We start from the raw sequence: 24,539 nt of genomic DNA on the forward strand, positions 1-24,539 counted from the left end.
GGCACACTGCAAAGAGTAACGCTTCAGAGACAAAGTTACGACAAAGTTCAGTTTATTAGAAACAAGATATAAAAAAGAAAAAGAAATCTCGAGTGGACAAATCTAAAGGCTCAGGCCCAAATGATGCAGCAATGCAAGTGCGTTTCCTAGTAACAGGGATCATCTGTAAAGGGAATCTGACCCTCACAAGTGAACTTGAATTCTTCTCCAGACTAGGATTCTCCCTCGTGTGGCCAAAGTGCACAGCTCAGAGAAGAAGGGGATCATAGTTACACGTGACCCCGAACACAAGACTACAGCCCTGAATAACACACTATCCATGTTGATCCATACAGCAGGCCAGATGGGGTAACACGTTTCACATGTTTATTATGGCCTATGTGAATCCATAGTGCATCATCACAGGCTACACTCACAAGGCCTTCAGCATTTAACCAGCACTCAGCTAGCAAGAGCTGAAAATCACAAACTGGGCAGCTCAGCAGAACGTGCCAAACCAGCCGTGTCCTACAGCATGTCTCAGTCACTGATACTGACCTCCACCTCATCTTGCCGGTTCCCCTGGCTCATGACATCCATGCCTCGGCCCTGCAATGCCCCCTCATGGTGTAGGTCTGCATTGCAGCCTGTAACACCTGCGTTGGGTGCCTTGGCATGGCAGTCAGTGCCCCCGTGTTCGACACTGTAGATATGAGGAGGGGCACCTTCCCCAAAGTTGCACCAGCCCTCCTCCTCAGGCCACGCCCCTCCTGTGCCTTGCCTCTTCAACTTGGCCACTCCCTGCTCCCGCCCACTATCCGTCCTCAGGTTATTCCGGTTACCCTTGCCACCAGGCCGTAAGCAGCGTAGGAAATGCTGCTTCAACTGTTCCCTGGTCCTCTTGCGCAGACGGCCGCTTGCCCCCAGCGTAGGCGAGCAGGGCGGAGGGGGAACACAGCGTGGGCCTTCCTCACCGAAGCCCCCCTCTTCCATTTCTGCGTGACGCGCAACTCCAGCCTCTCCCCTCCCAGAGAAGTGTTCCCCTACCCGGCGTCCCCGTTTCCTGGCTCTGGGAGTCCCCAAGGGATGCGGGTCCCATACCAGCCTATTCATAAGCTCCTTCTGCCGGCGGTGACCGTCAGCAAACCAGCGGTGGATGTCGACGTGAGCGAGTCCAGTCTTGGCCCGCAGCCATCGGATCTCTGCCTCAGAGGGCCAGCCGCGTCCGTCAATGCCGCACCACCGCGCCCTCAAGTTTCCGTTTCGGCCATGGGGTCGACCACACGGGGGCGCCACAGCAAACATTGGGCTGGCAGACACTTGTGACCAGTGGTGAGGGTGTGGCAATGGTGGGGCCGAGTCTGGATCCCCTACGGGATGACCCCCTGCCGAGGAGGTGCATGGTGCAGGTGGTGGTGGGCCAAACACCTTGTGACGTGCCTCCTCGATCTCTTCTGTGGCCCAGCTGATGCCGTAGCGGATGCGCTGTACCATGAACCACGCCTTGACCTGGTCCAGGGGCAGGGCGCAGCGACGGGCCAGTGATGCAGCCTCCTGCTGCGTTGGGTACGGAAACGAGTTAAAGACTTCTACCAGCTCGGGCACGCCGTCTAGATCATCCGTCTGATCCGGCTGGATCCACAGCAGCTTGAGACCCTCCGACACTAGCGGCAGACACACCGCATGCTGGAACCTGGGGCCCAAGCTGGCATCTGTGCTGAGGGCCTCGTCCACCTCTCCTTGGTGACCCTCTGGTGTGTCCGAGGACAGGCTGGGAGTCCTGCTGGAAATGGAGCGAGGTTTCAGAGCATCTCCCGATTCCTGGGAAAAGCATGGCAGTTCAGAAGAGAACGATTCCCGGCTGGGAGATAGCTCTGGGAAAGACTGGGCTCCCTGTGTGATTCCCAGGCCTTCACTGAGGCTGGGGGCTGTCCTCTCCTCCTCCCTGTCACTCGAAATTGCCCCCCCTCCAGGGGATGGTGGGTCCTCCTCCGGCTCCTCCCTCCATCCAGCCCCATCTTGTTCTCCTGGCTCCATCATGGCCTCATTCCCTGTAGGCTGGAGACAGCGTAAAATTCGCTGGGCAAAAGTTAAGCCAAAGGGACACACGTAAGGGAGCGGCCAGGCTGCGGAGCACGTAGGGAGAGAATGAGACGTACTGCAGTATTAGGGGCCTCCGAGGGGCGCTGTCCACCCACTGCTTCTTCAGATTCGTGGGCACTTGAAACCAGGAGCTGGATCCCTCCATCCTGCTGCTGGTCCTCCCCCAGGGACGGCACACTGGCCTGGTCACACCCCTCCTTCCCACACATGCACAAGCCTGCTGGGCTGGGACACAGATGGGGGCTTCGACCTCCTTCTTCCTCGATCTTCTCATCCTCCGTGACCCCTTGCTTGCTTCCTTCGCCCTGGCCCAGCCTGCCCTCCCCCTCCTCCCAGCATACTCTGCCCCCCCCTTGCTGGATGGCGTCTGCAACTGACTCATTTGCACAGCTAGGCAAGTGATTCTCCATGGTGTCCTGCACCAAAACAAACAAAATTAAATGATAAAAATACTACTGTACACACAGATTTTGAAAAACATTCAATTGATCCATCAACTTTAAACTGCGTTTAGGACATGATATGTAAAGAAGTTAGAAAAAAGAAGCATCAATTTTGTTCCACATCATCTCTAGCAAAAAGGAAAAACAGAGACAGGAAAAAGATAAACATTGAGGTGAGAGAGAGAGAGAGGGAGAGAGAGAGAGAACTACACATCACGGTATGGGATACCAGACAGAGTATTAGTCATCTTTTGTGCTTGTGACTGTATGTAAGATTTAATAAATGAAAACGGACTCAGTCATGCCACAAACTGTTGTGATGTCTCATCACAAACCTCTAAAAAGTATTATGGAGAGAAAACAGGCCACATGTAATTGCTTTCATGCAACAGTATACGGTGGCAGGAGGCAGTGCTGATCAAAGCCCTTGTGGCGCCCTAGGCTAGCCTCACAGAAGGCGCCCCCGACACGCACCTTTCCTGACATACGTGAAATTGGTTTGCTAATTCGGCGCCCCCTCATTAAAGGCGTCCGCCTATGTCGCGCAATGGTTTGACTGTCACTGGCAGGAAAAGAGGGAGAAGAGAGGGGTCAAACAGGGGATCGAGCATCCAGAAGTGGGGCGCAAGTGGCCATTTAAAAACTGCTGGGAGAAGGGGGCTTGTACCGTACAGTAGGTAGCCTAATGTAAATTATTATATTAAAGATACTGAAACGTGTCGTTTTAAACACCGTTAACGAACGCATATTGACCTCTGCAGTTAGATATGACTCCGAAATGCCGATGCAAACCATCCTTTTAAAGTAAGGGACCAGGTGGCCTTCAGATGGGTCGGGAGATGCACAGTAGCTGTCTCTGGTCCGGGGAGAGATCATCCTCCGGCATACCACCATGGACACGTCGGCGATCGCGAACAAGCGGACTACCTCAATGTACTGTACAGTATACCATTAAACCCCACTGGGAAAATAATAACAAATCATTAAATAAATTGAATGTGGACTGTCTGACTGCGCTGCGGTTGAACTCTAATTCACGCCAGACTCGGATCGGTAATCAGCTGCCGCTAACCGGTGACTTACCGGGTATCACGGCTGCCCCTCTTCTGCCTCCGGCTTCCCTTTAACAAGGCCCGCGTCCCACTTTATCTTTCCGGGAATTCACTTGCTTAGATCATCCAACTGCGTGTGCGTATTTCTGTTCGATCAGCGGTAAAGCATTGAAAGCTTGCAATGCAAAAGGAGCTTAAATTTCGCTCACTCGTGGAAGCTTTGAAGCTTCACCTCATGAGAAACCGAGGATAATATGCATCATTAGCTTAGTAGGCCCCGTCCGCCCTAAACTGCCCGAGGGGGCGTGGCCATAATGCCATAAAAGGAGGGGGCTGAAGAGAGGGCGGGGCGCGGGACCGCCGTAGTTAGCGGCTTGCTAATGGCAGCGTTTACCCGTGGAATGTACGCGCATGCGCACGGTGCCGATCGCGCGTTGTTGGTTTGTGTTGTTGTCTTCCAGCTGTTTAATTAGTAGCTGCGGTAAACACCCGTATTTTATAATTTGTCCGTACATGTTTCTTGTAGGGAGCGGCATGGTGGTGCAGTGGTTAGCACTGTTACGTCACACCTCTGGGACCTAGGTTCGAGTCTCCGCCTGGGTCACATGTGTTCGGAGTTTGCATGTCGTCGTGGGGTTTCCTCCGGGTACTCCGGTTTCACCCTACAGTCCAAAGACATGTTTGCTAAATTGCCCGTACGAGTGCATGTGTGAGTGTGCCCTGCGATGGACTGGCCCCCCATCCTGGATTGTTCCCTGCCTTGTGCCCATTGCTTCCGGGATAGGCTCCGGACCCCCCGCGACTCGGTAGGATAAGCGGTTTGGAAAATGGATGGATGTTTCTTGTAGAAGTGCTACTGGTCATCTGGTTATTCTGCTTATTTATGACGGTTAAGGAGGTCTGACTGTGTCATCTTACTTACTTGCCCTTGTGCCGTAAAGGATTTAACCCTGCTTTTCCATTTGCTGTCTATGGGCCATTCTACCGATATGGTGCTATTTCTATTCCCAGGACATTGTATGTATAAATGTGCATGAAAGGTAGCTTTATAATGCATGTTATTATCAAGCAAAGTGTCCTCTGCGATATCTATTGCAAATACACAAGTTTAATGTAAAACAATAATAAAAGCTGCCTAAAACACTAGGGGTGTCACCTGTCCTCACTCACTAATGCTACGCTTCATTATAAAATAATAAGATTGAAAACCTTTCCTTTAGTTCATTCCTGGTGCTCAATTGCGTTTTTGTTTGTTTGTTTGTTTTTTTAATAACGCTAAATGATTAGTCCACCATTTATCAAATTCATTAGTAAATTACATGATTTTTTAAAAACCGAACTGAGAAAAAAGTGAATCATCTTTTACTTAACTTTGTTAGAAATGTTAAAAAGTTGCCTGAGACTGACCAATACACCCCATCCATCCATCTATTTTCCAAACCGCTTATCCTACTGGGTCGCGGGGGGTCTGACCAATACACATTTTGTTAAATATGAAGTTATTTCATTCAGTGTTGAAAAAAGAAGAAAAAATTAAGTCTAGTTCAGATGAAAGAAAACACGAATTGGCTTGGAGGTAGCAAAAACATGGACCGTCTGAGTGTCCCTAAGGGCAGAGCTGGGGAAACGCTGCTTTAGGCAACACAGAGTCTGCACTCATTTTGCAGATAAGAAAATTATGACCGATCATATAACATACTCTTCTTTGGAGTCAGTAAGTCAAAGGTGTAACTACAGTAATGTAATGTAGAAATCAAATGTTCAATACAACCACCCACAGAGACAATTTCATTTATCCTTAAGCTAAATATTGGTTTAAAACTCTCATTATCCCAGGCTCTGAAGAAAAAAATGACTTCCTGAAAAAATATCATATTTGCAAATACTGTCAAACCACAAGTCGTGCAGTCCCCGCCTCTGTCTTGTCAGCTCCACCACAAAATGCCCACAAAGAGGAAGAACGAGGAGAACAGGAGCAGACTGGACAGATGAGAGTAAAAGGAGACATTTGCCAAGAGAAGATGGAGCATGAATTTACTATTAATGTTTCTCTATGTATTCCTGAGAATGATTACACAATAATGACCACAGCATTCGCTGAGGGAGGTGATTCTACATTCGATTATGACCCGGAGACAGTGATGCCAATTAAACAAGAAGGTATTCCTGGAGACAATGCTACAGGTACTCAACTAAATGCAGTCCTTCTATGTTTTTGTTTGTCAACTTAAAAAGTAACTTTTATTAGCGTAACTAGCATTACAAGATTAATTATGTTATATACTTAATATTAATGGTTTTGAACAATGAATTCAGTTTTCAAATTGCAATCTTCAGTAAGCATAAGCCTGCTTAGCTAAGTCAGACATTTTTCCACACGTGAGCAAAACTGAAGTATATATTTTAAGGTTATTAACAGGGATTGGCATAACTGGTAGCCAAGCACTCATTTACCTTATGAAGGTTAAAATTCTTGCTGTAACAGTGCAAATATATAAAATAAGTATATGCATTTGTTCTACTATGACTAGAAATTGCAGTATATTTGCATTCCAGTTGTGTCAATTCCTGGCTATTCATATTTTATTAAGTTTGGTCACTTTTAAGTTATTTTCTTACAAGGATTTTGCTGTGCTTCCTGCGATAGACTTTGGTTTCACGGTGACCCTATATTGGATAAACAATTATGGATATATGAAAGCGTGGATATTTAAATATTCGGTAATGCTTTATTTGATGGAGCAGAAATGCTTAGTAATAAGTCAGTTATTGCTGAAGTACAAATAATAAACAAATATAGTCGTTACTTGAGATGCGTCACAGTTCATTAATGATGAACAAACATAAGTATTTCACTTGTGTTATTCATGACTGGTTCCTTCAGTAGTTCACAAAGGTTTACAGAATTAACAGACATAGTAACAAACATAGTAACTGCTTGAGATAAAACTTGTGCCATGATTCACTGGTGATGAATTAGCATAATATCAATATGTAACTAAGTCTTAGTTTGTGGTTAATACATAAATAATAGCATAATACTGTATTTTGTGTGTCCACAAGTGTTACCAAATATCCATTATACTTTATCTATTCTTGTCTTATTTTTTCTTTCCAAGATTCACTGAGTGTAGGATCAGACCTGCATCACCACCTTCCACTGCCTCCAGTCCAAACAGAAGATTATGACAAAGGTAACCTTAGGGTGGGTCTGGGTCTGCTCTGCTTTTAATTCACTCACTTATTTAGTAGTTTAGCATTTTAAAGGAATTTGTCTAGAACAGTATGAAGGAAATGGATGAACAGGTTTGCCTCAGTTTTGCTGCTCAGATACCTATGATGGAGATGTGGTCCAGACTCAGTTTACCATGCGTGTGATTCTGTCTTTCCATGTTCCAACAACTGCACGGCTTGAATGGACTGAAGAAATGCAGCTGGAGAACCCTTATGCGTGTCTGGAGTCGGTGTCACCTGGAACCTACGTTGCCATGCATAGCCCTGTGAACTGGTCACATGGTACAGAGTACCTAATTAAGACAGTAACATTATTAAACCTGAGTCTTGCCAAACATAGCAGTTCATTGATGTTTATTCAGTGCTCATTTTGAAGCAGGACGTTTGGGTGTTGTCCTTTGGTTTTAACATTTCATATTAATTGGCTCTAAATTTGTAAGCCCTTGTACAGTACATGCCCTAAAATGAAATTAATTACTTAATACTAATAGGACCAGGGCATACATTTCTGTCTTCTAATCAGGTATTTCATTCTTCTTAGGTTCCAAGAGGACTGCTGGGAAAGAATCTTTGTACAAGAAAATATCACTTGTTTTCTTCTCTTTGTGGACCATCTCCCTGATTGCTTGTATCACTGGACTAATTTTTCTTTGTAAGTTCTATTTCTTAATGGGCAGTGGTGGCTTAATGGTTAGGGAAGCGCAGTTGTCATTGAAAGATTGCAGGTTTGAATCCCGACCAGCAAAGTATCACTGAAGCCACCTGAGCAAGGTACCACCCCCAAGCACTGCTTCCCCAGGTGCTGAATTAGCTGCCCCCTGCTATGTCACATATGAGTTAAATGCAGAGGACACATTTTGTAGTTGTGTGCTGTGGTGTGTCAACAATGACCACTGATCACCAAATTCTAAATTATTCGAATAGAACCTCACAGTCCTGGTGAAAATCTGCATTTACACCTTTGGCCATAAGGCTCTTATATAAGATGACATTTCAAAGGAAGGTGATTGTCATCATGTTCAGTTTTCAATCCATTTTTTGTACCCCAGCATTGAAAAATGCTTTAGTTGGCAGAATAAGTCGTCTCTGATACTCCACCTATCTGAAGGCCTTTCTGCTTATTAATATACCCTATAGGTCTGGGGGTTCTTGGTGTGTTCCTGTACTCGTGGAAACAGTCTGTCCTATGTTGCATTATAAGGATTATATTGAATATTATAAGCTTTATGCTGCATTGTGTCTTTGATTAGCTATCATTGTTTTCTAAGTTTTACTGGGTACATTGAACATCAACCTTAAATTGTTGCTCCATTTTTTGTGCCTCAGCATTGAAAAATGCTTTTGGGAGCAGAGTAAGTAGTCTCTGATACTCCCGTGAGTGGAAATATAGAATCATTATCAGATCTGGAACTGTGACCATGAGAGTGGAACTGTGACAGGGGCCATTACTGTCGGGCTCTAACTGGATCTGTGACTGGCATTATGACTGGGACGGGAACTGTGACTGTGGGCCATAGGAGTATAACCAGGACTGGGACTTAACTGTACCATTTTTTCAGCTCAACAGAAAAGTGAAGATGAGGTGAAACTTGGGCTGAACACCAAGATAATTTCTGGTAAGAATTCATCTCTATATGTGCCTTGCAATAATCCAGAGGCTGGAAACTGTTAGAACTGGGACCTCCAAGGCTGGTTGCCAGACCTTTATACAGTTAAACCTTGGATTGCGAGTAACTTGGTTTGCGAGTGTTTTGCAAGACGAGCAAAATTTTTTTATAAATCACAACTGAGCCAATGGTTCTTCTCTCTCTCTCTCACTGCCGGATTGTGGGTAATCATCTCCCGTGCCTGACCTTAGTCGGCATCCCTCACACGTATTGTCAAAATTTAGTAGAAAAGCCGAATAAGGGTGTAGCAGTTAAAGTTGTTATGTTAAAGTTGCACAAACAGAAAAAGATTCCAGTGAGCCAACAGATAGCAGTGATTCCATTATTGCTAATTCCCAACTGTTCCAGGAACTGTCTGACCTAGAATTGTAAGAAGTACATTGCATTGGATAAAAGTATCAATAAGAAAATGTAATGTTTTGCATTTTTGTGACAGACCTACAGGGGGAGCTACGTGACGTGGAAGATTTTTGCTCCTCTCTGCTAATGTGTCCTGCCAATGAAAGCTGCCATGCAAGTAAGTGTGCCATCACTTACAGTGGTGCATGATGGGTATGTGTTAACAGTGTTAATATTAAATAAAAACAGTGTAAACCAACACTGATGTAATTTAGAAGTATTGGCACATGGTACACAGACAGAATTAACTTAATAATTAATAGTAATGACCAAAACGATGCCAAGTGAACCATTTTAGGTATTTTTGACTCCATTAGACTCCACCATCTAGTGGGGTGAGAAAATACAGCAAATGTTTCATGAAGTATCATTTTGGCCATAACTGATAATTAGACATTGTGAAAAAAGTGGTAGTGAAAAAACACAGTTGGGTGCAACATGCAAGAGATTATAAATGTAAACTCACTGAATAAAGCCAAGTGTAGCTAGCAGTAGGTATTGTGGTATTGGGTGTGGAATTGTACCCCAAAGTGGAAGTTTCATGTAGGTTTTTAGTGTAACTTAATAACTATCCTGTTACATGGATGGACCAGTCTGGTGTTACCCTGTAAGCAGAGTTCTTTGGATTCTTATGATGGTAATGATGAGCTGAAAGCTTCAATTTCTGTGAAATCCGAACATTAACTCTTCGCTTTCTTTTTAGATAAGATGTCAGAAATATCAAGTGAGTGGGATTTATTTATGTATTGTTTGCTTGAAACTTGTACTGAAATACCACTGCATTTTGTGCTTTATATGAAATTCATTTAGAACTGAACATTTAGGATTTATAAATAAAAATATCTTGCTTTCTTGTAGTAAGGACAGGCATCATCATTAAACCAGGTAACTCTATATATTAAAAGTACCTATTTTCTATTCGTTATTCAGATATTGCACTCTGAAAGTAATCAAACACATTATCATTTTTAGTGTGGAGCTGGATTCGCCAAGCAGCAGGTAGAGTTTGTTTTGATGTATTTCTGTGGTACTGGATATTTGTGTTGTGTTCAGAATCGGTTTAATGCCATTATATTTTCCATATATGTAAAACTGAAATAAATACAGTATGTATAAAAGGTTTTTTTAGCAAGAAGCCAAATTATGATCTTCTTACCTCCATAGTTGATGTGAATCTCGATCCCAGTACAGCTCATCCTAAACTCATCGTCTCTGGGGACCGGAAATCAGTGAGACTTGGGGAGAATCGACAGGCATTTCCTGAGAGCTCAAAGAGGTTTGATTTTGTCGTCAGTGTCCTTGGAAAGGAGGGCTTCTCTTCCGGCAGGCATTACTGGGAGGTTGAAGTGAAACACAAGACCGACTGGACTCTAGGGGTGGCGAAGGGGACAGTCTCAAGAAAGGGGTCTCTACTATTTCGACCTGACACTGGATTCTGGACCATAATTCTGAAAGATGGGATGTACAAGGCTAACAGTGAGTCCCCTGTCCTTCTTTCCTTGAGGGAGAGGCCCCAGAAGGTGGGGGTGTATGTGGATTATGGGATGGGGCAGGTCTCCTTTTACAGTGTGGACAGCAGGACTCATATCTACTCCTTCTCTGGATATAATTTCACCGAAGAGCTACATCCTCTCCTGCGACCGGGCCTGAATGATGACGGCAAAAACACATCGCCACTGATCATCACTCCCATCGATGTTCACCAAAAATAAGTCACTTACGTGCACTTTAGATTTTAATCACACAGAAATGTGTATTTCGAGGTGAGGAGACTTCGACATTTTAGAAAAAGAAGAAGCAGAAGGTTGTATCTGAGTTTTTGAAAAGCAAACAGACACATGGATATGACTTGTGTACATGACCCTCTGTTGTTCAGGTGCTTTCTGTGCCCATGGTCAGCCTCTCCTCTCTGTGATATATTTTGATACGTGTTGATATATTGATATATTTTCAAAGTATTTTGATCTTTGTTAATTTGCTTTTTCAATAATTATTATTCTTCACAGAGATGGAATGCATTATGGTTCATGCTGCTCATGTCTGTGATTAGAAGGAACTTGTGAAAAGGATTCTTTTTTTATTTGACAATGTCATCACTACCCATGAACCCGTTTGCCTTGACGCCTCCTTAGATATCTGCGAGAAATTTTGATTTTTTTTGTGGATAAGAATGCAAGTACAAAAGCTTGTACCTTCCCACCCTCTCGTTACCCATCTATTACTGTCACTTGCTCTGTTGTTATTAACCAGAATCTTTTATCCAGCCAACAGGTCCCATCGATCCTGTCCCTCCTTGTCTCGTTAAAGATTTTGTTGATATACTTGTACCACTTATTCAAGCATCCATCTTCTGAAACCATTTGTTCTACAGTATTTAGGGTCTTGGGTGGTCCAGAGCTTATCGCAGTTGCTATGGATACAAAGCAGGGAGCAACCCAGGATGGGCACCAACCCACTGCAGGACACACTCACACCAATGGGCTATTTGGCAACTCCAATTAGCCTCAACATGATTCTGGACTGTGGAGGGAAACCGGAGTCCCTGGAGAAAACCCCACAATGACACGCAGAGAACATGCAACCATGGCAGAGACTCAAACCCATGATTGCAAAGAAGTGCAAGAAGGGCACAGAAGTGAGAGGCAACAGTGCTAACTGCTGCACCACTATGTCAGCCCACCATTTATTCAAAGCATTATAAATAGCAGCATGACTTGCGATATTGTACAGAGACAATTTTTTACTGCAGCTGTTTATTTAAAAATCCAATCTGGATACCACAGTTCTTTCCAATTATAGACCTATTTCCAAGCTCCCTTTTGTTACAAAAATCTTACAGAAAGTTGTACTTACTCATCTGCAATCGCTTTTAGACATGCACGACATTCTCGAGCCACTTCAGTCTCATTTTGTGGCATTTCACAATGCACTGATGCAGCTGGTGATGTAAGCGTCATTGTATGTCTCCTGTACTTGTCTCTCTGCATTGGCTTGCAATGTGCTATTGGATTGATTTCAAGATAGTAATGTTTGTATAAAAATCACCAAATGCCCTTGTGCCAACCTATCTCTCTGAATTAAGACCACATGTCCCACCACGGACATTAAGATCTGCTGATCGGTCTCTCCTTGTGGTTCCGAAATCCAGGCTAAAGCATAGGGCAGATCTGGTGTTTATAGCTGCAGCTCCAAAGCTGTGGAATGAGCTGTCCCAGTGTATTCCTCAGGCACCAAGACTTTCCACATTTAAAGTTAAACTAAAAACTCATTTTTAGTCTTTGGCTTTTAACTCAGTATAGGAGCTCGCTATCATCTTTGGTGTATTTAAGTAAGAACATAAGAACTATACAAACGAGAGGAGGCCATTCGGCCCATCAAGCTCGCTTGGGGAGAACTAAACTAATAGCTCAGAGTCGTTAAAATCTTATCTAGCTCTGATTTAAGTGTTTGTGTTTTTACTATTTTGATTGTACAGCACTTTGTTTCAACTGCGGTTGTGTGAAATATGCTTCAGAAATAAATTGAGCTTGAACTAAATTATTAGTAGTTAGCTTAATTTCTTTTAAGAACGATATCCACCTCTAAATTCTTCCCGTAATCACTAGTTTTCCCACCAATGCAGGATCCAAACCGGGACTCTCCACTGGCCACTGCAGTACAGTCCAAAGATTCCTGTCCTGGCATTCCTGGCACCCTTAGGGTCATTATACTGGGCTCCAAAATGCCTTGATCATCATTAGATCTCCTGACACCATAATCCCTAGTTACAGTGTTTGCACTATAGCGCACGCTTAGTAAAAACCCTCATGTGAATGACATCAAATAACCTCACAGTTTTTGTAACTGAGGCACTTACAGATCAGGCGACTGCCAACTTTGAAAGTTCACTTATCAACGGCCAATTGATAACTGTCATTCAATGTAATATGACTCAACCGGCTAGGTGTAATTTTCATTTAATTATTTCAAAGTCAGTCAGTTTTATCTGGTGTTTCTACTATTTTGTTGAGGCCCAACGTAAAATGCATTTAATAAAATATTGAAATTATAGCCACTGTGTGGACATAACATTATAGCAATTTTTTCATCATTATCTGCACAACAGAACCAGTCTAAATATCAGTGAAAAAAGGTTATTACTGCATTACCGCTGAAATCTCTCGGCTACTAGTCTTACAGCGGCAATGATTACAAGCTTGGAGGCCTTTCAGTGCCAGTTTCTCCGATTATGCCTGTTTATGTCTCACATAGAGCCCAATAACTTCCTCAAACGCTTATCCGTGGTAGCAGTGTCTTCACAGCTCACTCATAAGCAGTTTTATGGCTTCCCGTTACAGTTGAGAATACGTTGGCGTTCACTTCGCTACACTGCAGCTGGTAGCAGGAAATCCTGTCACTGTCAAGGCACCACAGTTCGCAGTCCCTGAAAATGGTAAGAGAATACTCACTATGAATGGTTCTGAATTACAGCGCCAAGCTACTTACATCATAGCATCATCAGAATGGGCCGCTGTAGTACTGATGGAAAAGTACATGGATAGGGAGCCACTGGTCTGGTTGCCTGCACTGTTCGTTTAATCTATTCAGCAGGTCTGCGATAGAGAAATAGCTCAGAGGGACTTGTGGAAGGTTGCTGCCCCCTAGTGGACATACATAGTTTCTAATGAATCCTCATCCATCCTTGGACACTTTGGGATTTCTAGGTTGTGATTGAACTTGCTGATTCGGCCAAAAAGGTGTGTTTTCTATCCATAATATTTATTTTAATTGTTTTTGCCATTTTATGTTGGTCAGTGTGTCAAATCGATACATTTCCTTGCTGAGTATATAAGGTATGAAACAGCTAAAATGGTGATGAATTCATTAAATTAATAACCAATAATATGAAGCTATCTCTCTGTATGGGGCCTAGAATTGTCAATGAACAAGTCATTTTCAAACCTCGCAAACTTCCTTTCCACATATTGGTTAGAGCATTCCTGGTTGAACTAGAAGTAAGACATTGGTGTTGGGTTTTTGTGAGGTGTCTGGCAACCAGGGAACCACTTTGTAAAACTCGACTAGAATTTCCAAAGCGTAGTAAAGGTTGCTTGGGTAGTGAGAGAACTGCACCTTCCAGGGTGGGGGGTGGGGGTGTTTCTTCATTACATACGGTGCTCAGACAGGTATGCAGCTGGCCACCCTAAACAAGAGATAATACACTTAAAAGGAATCTGACCCTCACAAATGAACTTGAATTCTTGTCCAGCTCAGAGAGGAAGGGGGTCATGGTTACGCATACAGCAGACCACATGGGGTAACACGTCTTTCACATGTTTATTATGGCCTATGTAAATCCATAGTGCATCATCACAGGCTACACTCACAAGGCCTTCAGCGTTTAACCAGCACTCAGCTAGCAAGAGCTGAAAATCACTAACTGGGCAGCTCAGCAGAACGTGCCAAACCAGCCGTGTCCTACAGCATGTCTCAGTCACTGATACTGACCTCCACCTCACCTTGCCGGTTCTCCTGGCTCATGACATCCATGCCTCGGCCCTGCAATGCCCCCTCATGGTGCAGGTCTGCATTGCAGCCTGTAACACCTGCGTTGGCTGCCCTGGCTTGGGAATCAGTGCCTCCATGCCCAACACTGTAGACACGAGGAGGGGTGCCTTCCCCAAAGCTGCACTATGCGTCCTTCTCAGGCCACGCCCCTTCTGTGCCCCACCCCTTCAGCTGGGCCACTCCCTGCTCCTGCCCACTCTCCGCCCAGCAGGGCAGGCTGTTCCGGTTACCCTAGCTTTGATGACATGCGGCTATGGTTCATGTACTTGCTAATTTTATGCTAAAAACTCATATAAAGAGTAACAGGACTGAAAAGCAGTAAGAAGACTGAGAAGTTAGGGTGTAGTAACCAGTTTACTGAAGGTGATGGTATTAAACAATTGTACATTGTGAAAACATTTACAGGGAGCAAATCCACCATTAAGGGCTGCAGATTAAGGCTATATCATGATCAATACAATGCTGATCCACAGAGAAGGTAGAAATACCTAGTGAGACAACATCAAAAATACAGACAGGACCTAGCATCAGGCAGAAAAACTACATTAAATGTTGCGTTCCATTTACCAATGCTGGGAACCGCATTTCAGTGCAACTAGCCAGATTAGCCATTAGCAATACCAATTCTAGCCAGGCTCATTTCTAGAAATACCATATAGCAATGCATTACATAGTATTTTTCACATACTAATACTGTAGTAACATGTCCACAGAAAATGGTTGGGCAGTACTGTGGGTATGGCCAATATAATGAGACATAAATAGGACAGAAGTACAGAATGAACCGTCATGTCTGTGAGCCCTTGGGCAAAGCCCTTAACCCCCAGCTCCATGGGCAGGTGGCTGCCCATCACTGCCAAGTTTGCTCTCACCTACAAACACGTCTGTGTGTCACGGAGAGCAAGATGGAGTAGGGAAAAAGAGAACTTCCCCACAGGGATCAATAATTAATGCTGTCCTGGGTATGAGGTTAAACCTGTTGGGGATCCAGGCTGGTGTGGTGCTGAGGCGTCGCCCGCTACATGGCAACACTCGGGTTCCATTTGGAGATGACCCATCTGGGTGGGCACGTGGAACATCTTGTCTCTCCGGCAAGATGACCATCTTCCTCTGCTGTCGGTGGAGCTTCGTAAACTCCATGTTTCAGTGGCAGCACTCTCTGAGGTACGCAGACCGGGGAGTGGACAGATCTCTATAGGTGGGCATACCTACCTTCGGTCTGGTGGTCTGATGGCTGCCATAATCAGGGAGTAGCTGTTGCTGTAGTGGATTGCAATTGCAATTATGCGTGACAGGTGTTTACACATGTGATGAGTTAGTATGCAAAGTAGGGCAACTGACTTTACAATTTTGAATGACAGTGTGTTCCTTGGGAAAACTTCTTCATGAAAATTGTGCCAAATGCAGAGGGTTGTGTGTAGTGTTTTGAAAAATGTGTGTTTTAAAACTGCAATTTGAGTGTAAAGCAGGAATTGTGCTTGTAGTTTACCAGGGGGTTGGTGCATCAGTTACATGTTGTAGTCATTGTGTCTCAAGTACAAGTAATTGTGTGTAAACAACTAAGAAAAACTGTAACTGTTAATTAATTATGATGCCTTTGTCATACTCAAGGTCGCTTTACATACAAGGACAAGAATGAATGAATGTAAGCAAATGGATTAATGAAAATGAATGCGTCTTACAATGAATGAGATTATGTCACAGGCTATATGAGAAATATGCTAATTAAATGTTTTATGGTTAGGGCCACGGCAAAGTTTGGCTAAAACATTGTCCTTAATTCAGACTAAAACAAGTATATTGTGTTTTAAACAGTTCATTATGGGATAGTGCACAACATTTAGAGATTGTTTATTGCACATTTTTTTTGCTAATTTTTTTTGTGCGCACAAGATAAAACTTATACCATTTTTCGGGACTTTGCGGGCTCCGTAGACCCCAGTTTTTAAGATGTAATGTTAATACACCGTGTGATTGAAGCATGATCGAAACGTCATCTTTGTTTTAAAGACTGCTTTAATTCACAGGCGAGCTAGGAATTTCTCAATGACAGCATTAAGAGACTCAGATACCCCTGAGAGGGGGAGACCCGAAACTCTTATTCTGTAACTATCTTGTGGGAGGCGTGGTCTTCGCGATGTACCTGGCCAATGACAGAAGGCACACCAATAACCTCGCCCATCTCCATGCAAACGGTATACGAGGAGTATTCTGACCTCTTCAGATAGACAACTAATAAACGCGAAAGAAGCCGTGTTCCAATTTTCCCTTTAGAATTGGTCTAGTCGAAATGGAGAAAACGACCCGTTTTTCCGTCTAAAGTTGATAAACGGATTATACTGACGTACACGGACCCTCTATCTCGTCAGCTCCATCAGAAAACGCCCGCAAACAGGAAGAAAGAGGAAAACAAGAGAAGATCAGACAGATTAGAGTAAAAGGACACGTTTGTCAAGAGAAGATGCAGCGTGAATTTTCTATTAACGCTTCCAGAAGTTTTCCCGAAAATGATTGTATAATAATGAACACAGCTTTTATTCAGGGAGATGATTCCACTCACCCCGAGACAGTGATGCCGATTAAGCAAGAAGGTAATTCCAGAGACAATTCAACAGGTACTCAACTAAATGCAGTCGTCCTATGTTTTTGATTGTCTTATTAAAAAGTAATTTTTATTAGCGTAACTAACATTACAAAATTAATTTTTTTATGTACTTTATATTAGTGGTCAATTATTCTGAACATTGAAATTCAATTAGCTAAGTCAGACATTTTTCCACACATGAACAATACTGAAGTATATATTTTAAGATTATTAACAGTGACTGATAAGCACACCTTCACCTTATGGAGGTTAAAATTCTTGTAACAGTATAAATACACAAAATAAATATATGCATTTGCGCTGTTATGACTAGAAATTGTGGTATATTTGCATTCCAGTTGTCAATCCCTGGCTATTACTACTTTATTCAGTTTGGTCACTTTTAAGTTACAAGGATTTTGCTGTATGTACATCCATCTTTCAACTTCTTATCGTGTTCGGGGGGCTGTGATGGACTGACATCCTGCCTTGGGCGTTCCTTGCTTTGTGCCCTGTGCTTCCTGCGATAGACTTTGGTTTCACGGTGACCCTGCACTGGATAAACAGTTAAGGATGTATGAAATTGTGGATATTTAAATATTTAGTAACACTTTACTGACGGGGCACAAATGCGTAGTAATAACTCAGTAACTATTGAAGTGCAAATCATGAAGAAATGCAATTGCTATTTAAGGTAAACGATGTTTGTAAATTAGGATTTTATCTTGTTCATTTGACTTCCTCTGCTGGCCCCTGGAGGATGGGCTCCCCATTTGAGTTTGATTCCTCCCAAGGTTTCTTCCTTCTACGGAGTTTTCCCTTGCCCCTGTCACTGCTGGCTTGCTCACTGAGGACTTTGGGTAGGGATAATGTAAAGCGCTTGTGAAAGTGCGCTATACTGTACAAACAAAACTGAATTGAAATAATGATGAACAAACATGAGATCAGTATTTCACTTATGTAATTCATTACTTATTCCTTCAGTAAGTCCTTCAGTGGTTCAAAAAGGATTGCAGAATTAACAGATATAGTTACAAACATAGTAACTGTTGATAAAACATGCATCATGATTCATTAATGATGAGTTAACATGAGTATAGTATGTAACTAAGACTTAGTTCCACTGCCTCCAGTCCAAACAGCAGATTATGATAAAGGTAACCTTAGGGTGGGGCTGAGTCTGCTCTGCTTTTAATTCACACACTTATTTAGTAGTTTAGCATTTTAAAGGGACTTGTCTAGAACAGTATGAAGGAAATGGATGATGGAGATGTGGTCAGACTCAGTTTACCATGCGTGTGATTCTGTCTTTCCATGTTCCAACAACTGCACGGCTTGAATGGAATGAAGAAATGCAGCTGGAGAACCCTTATGAGTCTCCGGATTCCATGTCACCTGGAACCTACGCTGCCATGCATAGCCCTGTGAACTGGTCACATGGTACAGAGTACCTAATTAAGACAGTAACATTATTAAACCAGGTCTTGCCAAACATAGCAGTTCATTGATGTTTGTTCAGTGCTTGTTTTGAAGCAGGAAGTATGGATGTTCAGCTTTGAAGGTTCTCTATACATATTTAATACTTCATATCAATTGATTCTAAAATTGGAATCCCTTGTACAAGCCCTAAAGTAAAATTAATTACTTAATAGTAATAGTGCCAAGACATACATTTCTGTCTTTTAATCAGGCATCTCATTCTTCTTAGGTTCCAAGAGGACTACTGGGAAAGAATCTTTATACAGAAAACTATCACTTGTTTTCTTCTCTTTGTGGACCATCTCCCTGATTGCATGCATCATTGGACTAATTCTTCTTTGTAAGTTCTTGTTCGAGTGGAACTTCACAGAGCTGGTGAAAATCTGCATTTACACTGTTTTTTGCCATAATGCTCTTATATAAGATGAAATTTCAAAGGCAGGTGTTTGTCATTGCTAGGGAAGAGTAAATCCCTCCACTGCATGCTAAACATCAGAGTTCAGTTTTTGCTCCATTTTTTGTGCCTCAGCATTGAAAAATGCTTTCGGTAGCAGAGTAAGTAGTCTCTGATTCTCCCGTGAGTGGAAATATAGAACCATGATAACATGGTTAGAACATGGAACTGTGACCGTGGGAGTGGAACTGTGACAGGGACCATTACTGTGGGACTGCAACTGCATCTGTGACTGTGATGGCTGGGACAGGAACTGTGACTGTGAGAGTGTAAGCATGACTGGGACTATAAGTTCTTTCCTCCTTCCTTCTTCATCCAGATCACATCGTTCATTTTCCCCACTTAATTGTACCATTTTTCAGCTCAACAGAAAAGTGAAAATGAGGTGAAACTGGGAATGAACACCAAGGTAATATCTGGTAAGAAGAAATTAGTCATCATTGTTGACACACCACTGTACAACAACAAAATTTGTCTTCTGCGTGAATAAGTAAATGTAATACTTTGCATTTTTGTGACAGACCTACAGGGGGAGCTACGTGACATGGAAGATTTTTGCTCCTCTTTGCTAATGTGTGCTGCCAATGTAACCCGCCATGCAAGTAAGTGTGCTGTCACTTACAGTGGAGCATGATGGGTCTGTGTTAACAGCACCAGTCATCGGTGTTATTAATTAATTATAAAACAGTATAATTCATCACTGATGCTGTTTCGTAGTATTAGCACACAGTACACAGACAGAATTAACTTAATAATTAATAGTAATGACCAAAACGATGCCAAGTGAACCATTTGAGGTATTTTTGACTCCACTAGACTCCACCATCTAGTGGGGTGAGAAAATACAGCAAATGTTTCATGAAGTATCATTTTGGCCATAACTGATAATTAGACATTGTGAAAAAGGTGGTAGTGAAAAAACACAGTTGGGTGCAACATGCAAGAGATTATAAATGTAAACTCACTGAATAAAGCCAAGTGTAGCTAGCAGTAGGTATTGTGGTATTGCGTGTGGAATTGTACCCCAAAGTGGGAAGTTTCATGTAGGTTTTTATTGTAATTTAATAACTATCCTGTTACATGGATGGACCAGTCTGGTGTTACCCTGTAAGCAGAGTTCTTTGGATTCTTATGATGGTAATGATGAGCTGAAAGCTTCAATTTCTGTGAAATTCGAACATTAACTCTTCGCTTTCTTTTTAGATAAGATGTCAGAAATATCAAGTGAGTGGGATTTATTTATGTATTGTTTGCTTGAGACTTGTACTGAAATACCACTGCATTTTGTGCTTTATATGAAATTCATTTAGAACTGAACATTTAGTATTTATAAATAAAAATATTTTGCTTTCTTGTAGTGAGGACAGGCATCATCATGAAACCAGGTAACTCTATATATTAAAAATACCTATTTTCTATTCGTTATTCAGATATTGCACTCTGAAAGTAATCAAACACATTATCATTTTTAGTGTGGAGCTGGATTCGCCAAGCAGCAGGTAGAGTTTGTTTTGATGTTTTTCTGTGGTACTGGATATTTGTGTTGTTTTCAGAATCGGTTTAATGCCGTTATATTTTCCATATATGTAAAACTGAAATAAATACAGTATGTATAAAAGGTTTTTTTAGCAAGAAGCCAAATTATGATCTTCTTACCTCCATAGTTGATGTGAATCTCGATCCCAGTACAGCTCATCCTAAACTCATCATCTCTGGGGACCGGAAATCAGTGAGACTTGGGGAGAATCGACAGGCATTTCCTGAGAACCCAAAGAGGTTTGATTTTGTCGTCAGTGTCCTTGGAAAGGAGGGCTTCTCTTCCGGCAGGCATTACTGGGAGGTTGAAGTGAAACACAAGATAGACTGGACTCTAGGCGTGGTGAAGGGGACAGTCTCAAGAAAGGGGTCTCTATTATTTCGACCTGACACTGGATTCTGGACCATAATTCTGAAAGATGGGATGTACAAGGCTAACAGTGAGTCCCCTGTCCTTCTTTCCTTGAGGGAGAGGCCCCAGAAGGTGGGGGTGTATGTGGATTATGGGATGGGGCAGGTCTCCTTTTACAGTGTGGACAGCAGGACTCATATCTACTCCTTCTCTGGATGTAATTTCACCGAAGAGCTACATCCTTTCCTGCGACCGGGCCTGAATGATGACGGCAAAAACACATCGCCACTGATCATCACTCCCATCAATGTTCACCAAAAATAAGTCACTTACGTGCACTTTAGATTTTAATCACACAGAAACGTATATTTCGAGGTGAGGAGACTTCGACATTTTAGAAAAAGAAGCAGAAGGTTGTATCTGAGTTTTTGAAAAGCAAACAGACACATGGATATGACTTGTGTACATGATCCTCTGTTGTTCAGGTGCTTTCTGTGCCCATGGTCAGCCTCTCCTCTCTGTGATATATTTTGATATGTATTGATATATTTTGCAACATATTTTGATTGCTGTTAATTTGCTTTTTCATGAATTACCTTTCTAAGGGAAGAAACACCTTATGATTCAGGCTGTGATCAGAAGGAGCTTGAGAAAGTGATTTACAATTTTTTTTTCTTGTTCTTTTTTGATTTTTTATGTATATACTTTATATAAAGTGAGGTGACTTTAGATCAGTGTGATATGTCCTTATTGTCTTGACTACAAAAGCAGTCCTCTGAAAAGCATAATTTTGAAATAGCTACATTATGCCAAAAATACAGGCAGACAAATGCTAATTTCATCAGCAGTGGTTCTGAAGACCTAAAATTCTTAAAAACACTTAGATAAGTATGGTCCATAAGGTGACCAGGTCCTACTCGTGAAGGAGGACTGTAGTAATGGATGGAGAAAATGGCAGATTTTTCATCCTCTTTGCATATTGTCCAATAATGAGTTATTCTTTCAAGCAAAAACACAGTATTACAATTCAAAACGAAAAAATAAAAAAGTGGGGCGGCATGGTGGTGCAGTGGTTAGCACTGTCGCCTCACACCTCTGGGACCCAGGTTCGAGTCTCTGCCTGGGTCACATGTGTGTGGAGTCTGCATGTTCTCCCCATGTCGTCGTGGAGTTTCCTCCGGGTACTCCAGTTTCTCCCCACAGTTCAAAAACATGCTGAGGCTAATTGGAGTTGCTAAATTGCCCGTAGGTGTGCATGTGTGAGTGAATGGTGTGTGAGTGTGCCCTGCAATGGGCTGGCCCCCCATCCTGGGTTGTTCCCTGCCTCATGCCCATTGCTTCCGGGATAGGCTCCGGACCCCCCACGACCCAGTAGGATAAGCGGTTTGGAAAATGGATGGATGGATGAAAATAAAAAAAGTCAATTACCTATGAGGATGAAATTCTTCCCACTGTCTCCAGTGTCAGATTGACCACATGTCAGGGTTGTATGGAAGTAAATTAATGACAAAAGTAGTTGATGAAAAAAACATGTTGAATTACACTTATCAAATAAAAAAGCATTGCATTATTGATGCTTTGAATTTTTGGGGACTGTAATTTAATATGTGTATACATTTAAACATTGAACATTTCAACTGAAAACATTTCAATTGTAATTTCATTGCTTAAATATTCAGTACAAAAATATTCGGCTTCCAAAATTCAGTTCCAAAACACGTATTTTAAAGTGCCGATAGAGTTCGTCTAATTGCTGTCCAAAATGGAGCAAGCGGGAAATACAAGTACTGACTTGGCAGCAGATTTTCGTTGATTGTGTTATTTATGTTTCTTGTCGTTTACTAGTCAATCCGATAACTTATTGCGCCCCCAAGTAATAGGTTTTTATGTAAGTAATTCGCTAGCTGCATTAATTATCACCAAACTTATCTTGCTAACGTAAGATGCCTGTGGGCACCTACAAGGTGCTAGCTTGCAAGCTGGCCAGCTAGGTAGTTGGGATGGGATAGTACTCGACTTGGAGACTGACAGGTCCGCGATGACACCAGAAGGGACCTTAATAGCACTTTTTGAAAGTATGATATGCCTAATTAAGGAAAAGACGGTGAAGATGAAACGGCATCTGACTGGGCTGGATGACACTGCCTGTGTCATCTTCCATGTATGACCCGCTGCCTTAATTCTGGTTGCCTGGCAATTGGAGGTAGTGTCGGCACCGGCTTGTCATCTTCCCCCTGCTCCCCGGTTGTGTCTCAAATTTTATGATTTGGACAGTATGACTCGGCACTTAGCCATCTCTCCAGTTTGACTCTCCCTGCCGCCCCCTGGAGGTTGGGCTCCCCCTTCGAGTCTGGTCCTTCCCAAGGTTTCTTCCTTCTAGGGAGTTTTTCCTTGCCACTGTCGCCTATGGCTTACTCACTGGGGGCTTTGGGTGGGGATGCTGTAAAGCGCTTTGAGACGATGTAATGTTGTGATAATGTGCTATATACAAAAATAAATTTGTTGGTTTGTACTTGGACTTTGTCTGCTCGCAGGAATGCAATTTCCAGCATAGTAACCATGCCAAGCTTCCATTGCATGCCTATTGCTGGTCCAAAATGCAGCTACTAATAGGATCGTATAATCGTGATCGTATTTCTCCTATACCTGCCTCTTTGCATTGACTTCCAATTCAATATAAGATTGATTTCAAGATAGTAATGTTTGTATAAAAATCACCAAATGCCCTTGTGCCAACCTATCTCTCTGAATTAAGACCACATGTCCCACCACGGGCATTAAGATCTGCTGATCGGTCTCTCCTTGTGGTTCCGAAATACAGGCTAAAGCATAGGGCAGATCGGGTGTTTATAGCTGCAGCTCCAAAGCTGTGGAATGAGCTGTCCCAGCGTATTCCTCAGGCACTTTCCACATTTAAAGTTAAACTAAAAACTCATTTTTATTCTTTGGCTGTTAACTCAGTATAGGAGCTCTCCATCATCAAAATACACAAACACTTTAAGTGTTTGTGTTTTTAAGTGTCTTTGTTTGTGTTTGTGCATTTTGATTGTACAGCACTTCGTTTCAACTGTAGTTGTGTGAAATGTGCTTCAGAAATAAATTGAGCTTGAACTAAATAATAATAATAATAGATACTTTATTGATCCCTGTAGGGAAATTGTCTTTACGCCTCCCACAACTTGGTCTTTTTTCATAGAGGAAGTTGTCTGTGAAGGGCTGCCACCCGTAGCGGTGCCCAGGGAGCTGGGGGTTAAGAGTCTTGCTCAAGGACCCACAGGCTGAGGCTGGGTTTGAACCTGCGACCTCCTGATTACAGGCACACAGATTTAGCCCACAGAGCCACACGCTGCCCCCTAAGTTATTAGTAGTTAACTTAATTTCCTTTGAGAAAGATATCGACCTCTAAAGTAGTACTGATGGAAAAGTACATGGATAGGGGGCCACTGCTGATTGCCTGCACTGTTCGTTTAATCTGTTCAGCATTCAGCAGGTCTGGAATAGAGAAATAGCTCAGAGGGACTTATGGAGGGTTGCTGCCCCCTAGTGGACATACATAGTTTCTAATGAATCCTCATCCATCCAAGGTATCCTTCAACACACTGGGATTTCTATGTTGTGATTGAACTTAAATGACAAAAACATAATAGCATTCCTGGTTTATCTAGGAGTAATAAACTAGTGATTAGTTTAGTAAAGTATCTGGCAGTGTC

At 42.6% G+C, this 24,539-nt stretch overlaps 2 protein-coding genes across 6 annotated transcripts; one reads left to right on the forward strand and one right to left on the reverse strand.

Moving 5' to 3' along the window:
• Positions 1–35: 35 nt before the first annotated feature.
• Positions 36–3,867, reverse strand: LOC125705003 (uncharacterized). The gene is made up of 3 exons (XM_048971281.1): positions 3,609–3,867; positions 2,139–2,498; positions 36–2,037 (listed from the first exon to the last, which is right to left on the reverse strand). Exons 2-3 carry the CDS (start codon positions 2,490–2,492, stop codon positions 520–522), a joined length of 1,872 nt encoding a protein of 623 aa, XP_048827238.1. The 5' UTR covers positions 2,493–2,498; positions 3,609–3,867; the 3' UTR covers positions 36–519.
• A 1,254-nt stretch (positions 3,868–5,121) lies between these two features.
• Positions 5,122–23,347, forward strand: LOC125705016 (pyrin-like). 5 transcript variants are annotated; one of them, XM_048971327.1, is made up of 10 exons: positions 5,122–5,761; positions 6,697–6,771; positions 7,004–7,093; positions 18,717–18,827; positions 19,304–19,360; positions 19,463–19,543; positions 20,145–20,165; positions 20,300–20,326; positions 20,414–20,440; positions 20,606–23,347. In XM_048971327.1, the coding sequence occupies exons 1-10, from the start codon at positions 5,566–5,568 to the stop codon at positions 21,151–21,153; spliced, it is 1,233 nt and encodes a 410-aa protein (XP_048827284.1). In that variant the 5' UTR covers positions 5,122–5,565; the 3' UTR covers positions 21,154–23,347. The 5 variants fall into 5 exon arrangements, with proteins under 5 accessions (XP_048827284.1, XP_048827288.1, XP_048827285.1 ...); XM_048971328.1 differs by lacking the exons at positions 5,122–5,761; positions 6,697–6,771; positions 7,004–7,093 and adding exons at positions 16,613–17,039; positions 18,359–18,448; XM_048971329.1 differs by lacking the exons at positions 5,122–5,761; positions 6,697–6,771; positions 7,004–7,093 and adding exons at positions 16,613–17,015; positions 18,359–18,448.
• The last annotated feature ends 1,192 nt before the right edge of the window (positions 23,348–24,539 follow it).

This window comes from Brienomyrus brachyistius, chromosome 12 (assembly GCF_023856365.1).
Source record: "Brienomyrus brachyistius isolate T26 chromosome 12, BBRACH_0.4, whole genome shotgun sequence".
In the NCBI taxonomy this organism is placed as follows: domain Eukaryota; kingdom Metazoa; phylum Chordata; class Actinopteri; order Osteoglossiformes; family Mormyridae; genus Brienomyrus; species Brienomyrus brachyistius.